Here is an 8704-nt window from a genome sequence, read left to right as displayed (position 1 = left end):
TTTTTTTTTAGATGGAGTCTTGCCCCGTCGCCCAGGCTGGAGTGCTGTATGGCAAGCTCTCAGTTCACTGCAGCCTCCGCCTCCTGGGCGCAAGCGACTCTGCTTCCTCAGCCTCCCAAGTAGCTGGGACCACAGGTGCCCACCACCGCGCCTAGCTAATTTTTGTATTTTTAGTAAAGACAGGGTTTCACCATGTTGGCCAGGCTGGTCTCGAACTCCTGACTTCAGTGATCCTCCTGCCGTGGCCTCCCAAAGTGCTGGGATTACAGGCGTGAGCCACCCGCCCGGCCGTGCTGCTTTGTCTTAATTGGAGTTATCCAAGAAAGTTGGACTGCCTTAAGCTACATGAAGTGGAATTAACTGCTTTTTGGTGAGGGCTAAAACACTGAGAGAGATCTCTTTGCAGGAGGCTGTTATCACTGAGGGGGCTACTAGTTTATGTGGCGAGGGTCGAAGGCGCGTTTTCCGATGGCCAGGGCTAGTCTCTGGGTCTTAGAGGGTGCAAGTTCGCGTCCCGAGCCTCTGTGCTAAGACGCAGCTACCTTCTTTCTCTCCAGGCGCTCCAGCTCTTCTCTCTGGAAATGCTTCTCTCGTTCTTGCCGGGCTCTCTCTGCTTCTTCACGAACGCGAGCTTCTTCTTCTTTCTGAAAACAGAAGGTCGGCGTCTGCCTCTGACAAAGAGGCGTGCTGCCCAGATCTCCCAGGGGGCGCCCGGAGGTGGGGGCGAGGTGGCGGATGGAGGAAGTGCGGAAGCGGGAGCACTGACAGTCCAGTCGGCACCCTCCTCTGCCCGGCTGGGGCGTCTCCCTGCGGGATCAGGACGGGGAGGGGGAGGGGGCGGGGGCGGGGTGCAGCCGCACCTGCCTCTGGGCGCGCTCCGCCTCCTCCCGCTCGCGCAGCGCCCGCTCCTCCGTCTGCCGCAGCAGCAGCTCCTCCTTCTCCCGGGCCTGCTCGGCTTCCAGCCGGCGCGACTCCTCCTCACGGCGAGTCCTCTCTTCAGCCACCCGTTGAGCCAATTCCTCTCTCTTTTGTCTGGAAAAAGACAAAACAAAAACAAAACCAAAGACACCTGAGGAGAAATCTTTGAAGCAAGGCCTGCCTTGGTGATTCTGTAGGGCGGTTCCTTCAGATGTCCAGTAGAAAAATCCCCACTGGATGCCTTCAGCACTGTTAAGGGACAAAACGCGAAGCCACCCTTAGTCTTCCTCCCCCCTTGCCAGCTGCATTGCAGTCCGTGCTAAACAGAAGCAACATGTAACCACCAGTATCTTGGGGAGAGCTGGCTTTTTGGAAGGAATTTAACTATTTTTAAAGGCTCTGATTTGTTTAATTCAAATAATGTGACTTCTTAGTAATGAATTTGAAGCACCCCCGTCAAAGGAAATCTTTGTAAATAAATAAGGGTCATAGTGTTCTGTCACTGGACAGGAGGAAGACAGCCATGTAAGCTCCCTGTTGGAGCCAAAGGCAGGGCATGGCCAAGATGGCGGCCCAGCGGGGGCATGAGATCCTTCCCGAGGGTACAGTTGTGTTCGTTTGAAGAACAATTATATTGACATTAGTTTTATTAGGCCCAGAAGATGACCAATTGAACAAACTGTCTCTGGGATACTGCCTGGCAGGCAATCATGGGGCATGTCAAGATCCCACCTGGCTACTCTCTGAGAGGAGATTTATCTGGAAAGGAGAAAACATGAACCCTTATTATGCAGCCTTAATGTGATAATTACAAAGACAAAGCGGAAACCTGGAGATTGGAGATGTGTTAAGTCAAAAAGCAGACTGTACAATTGTACCTCTGCTGTGGTTATAATTATGTAAATATGTGTGTGTGTGTGTGTATATATATATATATATATATACACACACACATGTATACACACACTCCCATACTGTTGAGAGACTAGAAAGGACCATCCAAAATGTACACAATTACTGAAAATTGATATGATTATGGATTTTTTTTTCTTTAAACCTTTCTCCATCAATGTTGTTGCACTGTCATTAAAATAAGAAAACGTGGCTGGGAATGGTGGCTCATGCCTGTAATCTCAGCACTTTGGGAGGTTCGGGTGGGAGGATCCCTTGAGCCCAAGAGTTTGAGACCAGCCTGGGCAATATAGTGACACACCATTTCTATTAAAAAAAAAAAGAAAAGAAAAGAAGAAAGGAGAAGAAGAAGAAAGAAGAAGAAAGAGGAAGAAGAAAAGAGGAAGAAGAAAAGAAGAAAAGAGGAAGAAGAAAAGAGGAAGAAGAAAAGAAGAAGAAAAGAGGAAGAAGAAAGGAAGAAAAGAGGAAGAAGAAGAAGAAGAAGAAGAAGAAGAAGAAGAAGAAGAAGAAGAAGAAGGAGAAGGAGGAGGAGGAGAGAAGAAGAAGAAGAAGAAGAAGAAGAAGAAGAAGAAGAAGAAGAAGAAGAAGAAGAAAGGAGAAGAAGAAGAAAGAAGAAGGAAGAAGAAAAATGTGATTTAAAAAACAAACCGCTTAGTAGTCACAGGAAAATTAGGTAACAGTAATCCTGAAAGAACTAATCCATTCACTTTCATCAGTATTATCACCTCCTCCCTCTCAGAGGGGTGTTGAGTTAATCCAAGTATCACTGACATCACTGACACCATGGTGTGGAGCAATGTCCCCCTTTTACCTTTCAAGTTCTTCTTGCTCCCTCCTCTCCCTTTCTTCCTTTTCTCTCTGCTCTCGGGCCAGCCGCCTCTTCTCAGCTAGCAGCCTTGTGGCCTCCTCTGGGTTGGTGGTGCCTGCAGAAGTCTTAGGAGAAGCACTGGCAATCACAGTGGATGATGGGGCTGAGACCATGGCTGGGGTGGGGACCGGGGCTGGAGCTGGGGCCGAGGCTGGAGTTGGGGCCGTGACTGGAACTGGGGCCGTGGCTGGAGCAGCTGCACAAACAGGTACAAGGAGAAAACCAATTGGAAACAAAATCCAAAGAACAAAACCAAAACTAGCATTCCCCACATCCAAGGCCTAGAATTTACCATTATAAAAGAAAAGGGAATGTTTATTACTGTGTGTTCTCACGGTTTCACTGTGTTCTATCTGTAACCAAGCAACAGATAAAAAAATCAGTATGTGTAAGTGAGACATCCAACAAAGCTAATACTCTGTCACCAAGTCTTATTTTTATACCAGTTAAATCAGTTAACATATATTGAATGTGTACAGAGCCTCATGTTAGTCTGTGGGGAGTTACACACTGAGCAAAAAGAAGATGAGATCATCCATTTGTCTTTTATTGCATTTGAAAATTCCTACTCTTTGGTAACCATTCATTACTAGAGCAGCATCCTCAGCATCCATGCCATGAGTCCAGATTCAGACTGGGAAGATGACACCCTATGAAGAGGACCCTTTTGTCTCTCCAGAGCTGTCTCTAGGTCTGAGATGGGAGGAGCTCAGGGCCTCTTTGGGAGCTGGTGCTCATTCTGCTTATATGTCCCAGGCTGCCAAGATGCAAGATGGGAGCAGAAGTTCTCTGGTCTTACTCAGATTTATGAAGATGACCTAGAGAGCTGGTGCCCCAGAAGCCCCACACAGGCACTCACAATTCGGCAACACAGTGAGCAAGGCACCAGCAAGTGCAAGCTCTGGCCCCTGGCTGCTCCAGCCCCTCCTTTCGAGAGTCACATTTCTACGTCTGCTCCCACAGACTTTTCTCGGCCATCATGATGCTCTATAGCCTTTCTTTCCTTCCTTTTTCCATGGAAACAAACACTGGACTCCTCCTTTTTCTAACATTTTCACCTGTTTTGAATCATCTTTCTTTGCCCCACCCTCTATCTTCAAATTCAGTCTTAAGTAGAACACTTTTGAATGAAGACCATTCTCAACTAGAAATACTGAATTCCCAGCTCCAGGTGGTTTTAAATTTCTAAATAGCATCTGGTTAGCCTGGCAGAGGTGAGAACCAGTGGGCCTTCTGGAAAAAAATCTGACTTTATCAAGCACACAGGCTACGCCAGGGGTCCTTAAACTCCAGAATTCACAGGAATAGCATTGCCAGATTTAACTGGCCACCCGGTGTTCTATCTGGCAACCATGTTTAGGAGTCAACCGACAAGCTTAGTATCTTTCAAGTCCTCATATCCACCACTACATATTCTGATTTAGTAAGTCTGAGGTAAAGTCAAGGGTCTGTATGTCAAAACATTATAGATGTGGTGGTTCAAAAATATTTCCAGTTTTCCTCAGCTGCTGCCAAGCTGCACTCAGTCCCTCTGAGGAATCTAGGGCCATGTTGAAGTGGGATCCTCACTTCATCTGGCAACTAGTACCTTGCCGGGCAGTGCCAGCCCCACACTTGCTTGTGCCATGGCCTCTGTTTCTGAGCTCGCCTGCATTCTACATGAGGCTTGACCTTCATTCTGCATGAGGGTGAGGTGACTGTCAAGGAGGATAAGATCAATGCCCTCATTAAAGTAGCTGGTGTAAATGTTGAACCTTTTTGAACTGGCTTGTTTTCAAAAGCCCTGGCCAATGTTGACATGCGGAGTCTCATCTGCAATGGAGGAGCTCGTGGACCTGCACCAGCAGGAGGTCCTGCCCCCTCCACCAATGTTGTTCCAGCTGAGGAGAAGAAACAGAAGCAAAGAAAAGAGAGTCTGAGGAGCCCGAGGAGGATATGGGCTTTGGTCTTTTTGACTAAACCTCTTTTGTAACAAGTTCAATAAAAAGCTGAACTCTTAAAAAAAATTCTTCGAAAACTCTCTCTTCAAAAGGTGGAGACTATGTTTCTCTTTGAGTGTGAGTTCCACCTAGTGACTTGCTTCTACTTAACAGAATGTGACAGAAACATTGGTGTGCAGCTTCTGAGACTGGGTCATAAAAGACATTGTAGATTCCTCCTCATTCTCTCTTCCAGGTCACTCACTCTGGCAGAAGCCAGCAGAGCAAGGAGACAGATAAGGACATTCAGCAATAACATGGAGTGATCCATGTGTGGAGAAGCTGAGGCCACCTGCCTCCAGCCTTGTGTGTAAGCCACCTTCCAGCTCTGGTTGAGTCTTGAGATGACTGCAGCTCTAGTGGACAGCTTGACTGCAATCTTATGAGTGGTCCTGAGCAGGAACCACCCAGCTGCACTGCTGCCAAATTCCTGACCCAAGAATCCATGTGATATGAGAAATGTTTGTTGTTGTTTTATGCTGCTAATTCATTATGCAGCAATAGGTAATGAATAAAACAGGTAATTTTGATGCAGGTGCTCTGAACACATTTTATGGAATGAACTCAGCCAATAAAAGCACTGAGAAGCTACACCTGAATCCACGTGTTGTGGTTCTAATAATAGGCTTTTGGATGTATGATTTGAGATTTACATTTCTATTTCTGCTTCCACAGATTATTTTCATGGCTATTATGATGCTCTATGGCCCTCCTTTCCTTTTCCATGGAAGCAAACACTGGACTCCTCCTTTCTCTACCATTTTCACCTGTCTTGAATCATCTCCTCTTTCTTGCCCCACCCTGTATCTTCAAATCAATCTTAAGTAGAAAACTTTGGAATGAGACAATTTTCAACTAGAAATATTGAACTTCTAGCTCCAGGTGATTTTACATTTCTAAATAGTATCTGGTTACCCTGGCAGAGGTAAAAAACCAGTGTCTGGAAAAAATTCTGACTTCTATCAAGCACACAGGCTACGCCAGGGTTCCTTAACTCCAGGATGCACAGGAATACCGTTTCCAGGTTTTTTTTTTTTTTTTCTTTTTTTTTTTTTTTTTTTTTTTAACTATTTTTAAGCAACGCTAAGTTAAAATATTATACTTAAGGAAAGGTGTTAAACTTAACCTTAGAGTAAAATTTCCAAGTCTCCAATAAGAGAAGAAAAGGAAAACAAAAAAAGCTTCATCAAAGCAGTGCAGGAGAAAAAGAGAGAGCACCCACACCACAGGTGAATTCGCTCTTACCAGGGCCAGCTTCTGGTTCAGCAGGTTTCCCCTCTTCAACTGTGGCTTCTTCTACCTTCACTAAAGGTGCTCTTCCCTTTAGTGAGGGCTCATTGGCAACTTTCTGAGGTTCCTTCTCAGGGTCTTTTTTCTCAGGCTCCACTCTGACTTCCCTCTTGACAGGGCGGATGTTGCCGGGGGATGGGGGCCGGACCTGAGCAGGAGCAGCTTTGACTGAGCCGTGTGGCAAGGAGGATGTCGGTCTGGGTGTGCCAGGCAAATGAGGAAGAGACTTGGATGGAAGCCTGGGCCACAAACAAACAAGGCAGACAGAAGGGGACACATGAGAACAGGCTTGCCAGAACCTAGAACACGAGTCTATGGAAGATAATGCAGATATTTAGCTCAGTGTATTTGTTTTTTATGTGGTAGATGCAGAAATAGAGTTGCTTTCGGGAACCATTCCAATTTCTCTTTTTCCTTTCCTTTCGGGAAGAATGTTATTCCCTAAGTCAAAGCCAAACAGCATGAGAAGAACAGTTCACTTTCAGAAGAGTGAGCTACTAATTCTCTAACATGGAACAACCCAGCCAGCCACTTATATTTCACTTACCAAAGTCGGGAGGGAGCTGGCGGTCTTGCTTTGGGATTAGATGGAGATATAGCCCTTCGGGTGCCAGATGTGAGGAAGGGTACATTTTCTCTCTCTCTTTCTTTTTTATAGCCCTAAGTTCAGAGAAACTCAATAGTTAGATTTTTCCATGAGCGAGGCAACCACATTCACAATACTCAACAGTGGAGCTAGAAACCATTGAATGCCTTTTAAGGAATTTTCTCAGCTATGTCACATATACACATTCCATCTCAACAAAAGGGCCTTGTTAGCTTAACACTAAACAGTGTAACTGAATTAACACAATGTGACACTAATAAGGTGGTTCCGGATGTGTGATCTGGAGTCAAGTTTGTCAAAAAGCATATGTATATACATACTTTTAGAAAGAACCTATACTTTGTGTCTAAAATGAATTACCTGAAGCAAAACTTCCCAATCTGGTTTATCCCACACAAATGTCAAATGTTACTTCCATTTTTAAAAAACTTTGAATTAAAACACATCTTTTCTTTTAATTCTTAGCATTTCCCCCCCAAACATACTGTATCTCAGTCTTTAAAAAAAATTATATGCCTGCTATATTAGATATAAACTCATTTTTCTTTTATATTGATGTTTTATAATGGAATCAAGTCCTTCCTCACCTAGTGTCCTCTTGCAGCAATAGATAACTGATACAATAGGTGACTTTGAAGAAAAGTCAGGTTTACAGTGAGGAATTTCAGCTATTTATTTATTTTTGCTCTTCCTTACCAGGAATAAACTGAAATCTGAAGGTAGGCCAACACATCACGCCTCCCTGACTGCCAACTAGGAATTCAGCTAGAGAGATGACACTTCCCTCAGTCAAAATGGGCAAAGGGAAGCTAAGAGAAGTGTTCTACTACTCTAAAGTCAATCAAGACCAAAACAAACAAAAATTGTACAGAGTAAAACAGACCCTTTCCAAGTATCTGAAACCTGACAATGGTAGGAGGGGCACGTGCTGGAGGCACCTATGTGAACACCTGTCAGGAGGGCAGACTGCAAGCATGCATGGGAAGGGGCAGAGTATTATCTAGCCACAGGTGACATGAACTAGTAGTGTACCTTTTCTTCTCTCCTTTTCTGCCTGGCTCAAGAATCAGTTCCTCTCTTCCTTCCTTTCCCTTTTATTCCCCTCAGTGTCCCTTTTAATTGTTTCCCTCCATTTTCCTTAATAGCACCCTAGTTGACAGACTGGGTTATCAGAGAAGCAAAAACATCTAAGTGTCACATAATGCTCATTGTCTCCCTGGGATTTCTAAACAGAAAAAATGAAGAAAGAGGCAGAGAAGAGCTTCACAAGTGTGTGCCAGCTCTCCATCATTTCCAGCTGCTCAATCACCATTTCTCCCATTTTAGTTCCCAAAAGTAGGAGATGGGGCCTCACAGAGCTGCTGTGGGCTTTGGGTATCAAAAGTTGCAGCCACCATATGGGGTGCTCCTGGCTGGTGTACAGGGTGGCAGGACCAGGGCTTTTCCCAGGGGAGACTGGGGTTAAGCACCTCAAGTAGTCCTTCTTTTTCTTTTTCTCAAAATATTTTGATTTGGCTGAAATCAGATCAATGGGTGATCTAAATGGGAAAAAGACTCAAGAGGGACAATTTTTGATGGGGGGGGTTGGGGATTATTATCTGTGCCTTGATAATACAGAGATCAGGGAATGAACCTATATAAAGGTATATAATCCTAGGATTACAGTGCCTTTGAACCAATTGTTTCTTTCTTTTTTATTTTTTTATTTTTTATTTTTTTTTTTGAGAAGGAGTCTCGCTCTGCCACCCAGGCTGGAGTGCAGTGGCCAGATCTCAGCTCACTGCAGGCTCCGCCTCCCAGGTTTACGCCATTCTCCTGCCTCAGCCTCCCGAGTAGCTGGGACTACAGGCGCCCGCCACCTCGCCCGGCTAGTTTTTTGTATTTTTTTAGTAGAGACGGGGTTTCACCGTGTTAGCCAGGATGGTCTCGATCTCCTGACCTCGTGATCCGCCCGCCTCGGCCTCCCAAAGTGCTGGGATTACAGGCTTGAGCCACCGCGCCCGGCTGTTTCTTTCTTTTTTAAAAGTGATCTCCTTTAATCACCTAGGGGTAGGTGAGCAGAGGAGGAATGGTTTGGAAAAACACTCAATACTTAACACCCTCCCAACCAGGGAGTTTTTTTTCTTTTCT

General features: G+C 45.2%; 1 protein-coding gene and 1 pseudogene across 1 annotated transcript in view; one reads left to right on the top strand and one right to left on the bottom strand.

Moving 5' to 3' along the window:
• The window catches only part of LOC108523229 (ensconsin), a 28420-nt gene extending 20148 nt beyond the window's left edge, over nucleotides 1-8272 (bottom strand). Inside the window, exons 1-5 of the mRNA XM_017863746.1 lie at nucleotides 6515-8272; nucleotides 5923-6206; nucleotides 2642-2894; nucleotides 861-1032; nucleotides 543-644 (exon numbers count right to left, since the gene is read on the bottom strand). Coding sequence (XP_017719235.1) covers nucleotides 543-644; nucleotides 861-1032; nucleotides 2642-2811 — 444 coding nt within the window. The 5' untranslated portion in view covers nucleotides 2812-2894; nucleotides 5923-6206; nucleotides 6515-8272. The remainder of the gene's footprint in view (nucleotides 1-542; nucleotides 645-860; nucleotides 1033-2641; nucleotides 2895-5922; nucleotides 6207-6514) is intronic.
• Nucleotides 3481-4687, top strand: LOC108523230 (60S acidic ribosomal protein P1-like; annotated as a pseudogene).
• Nucleotides 8273-8704: the final 432 nt, after the last annotated feature.

This window comes from Rhinopithecus bieti, unplaced genomic scaffold (genome assembly GCF_001698545.2).
Source record: "Rhinopithecus bieti isolate Rb0 unplaced genomic scaffold, ASM169854v2 scaffold_73705, whole genome shotgun sequence".
Taxonomy (NCBI): Eukaryota; Metazoa; Chordata; class Mammalia; order Primates; family Cercopithecidae; genus Rhinopithecus; species Rhinopithecus bieti.
The sequence above is the reverse complement of the archived record's forward strand: the minus strand, read 5'-3'. Positions and strand labels throughout refer to the sequence as shown.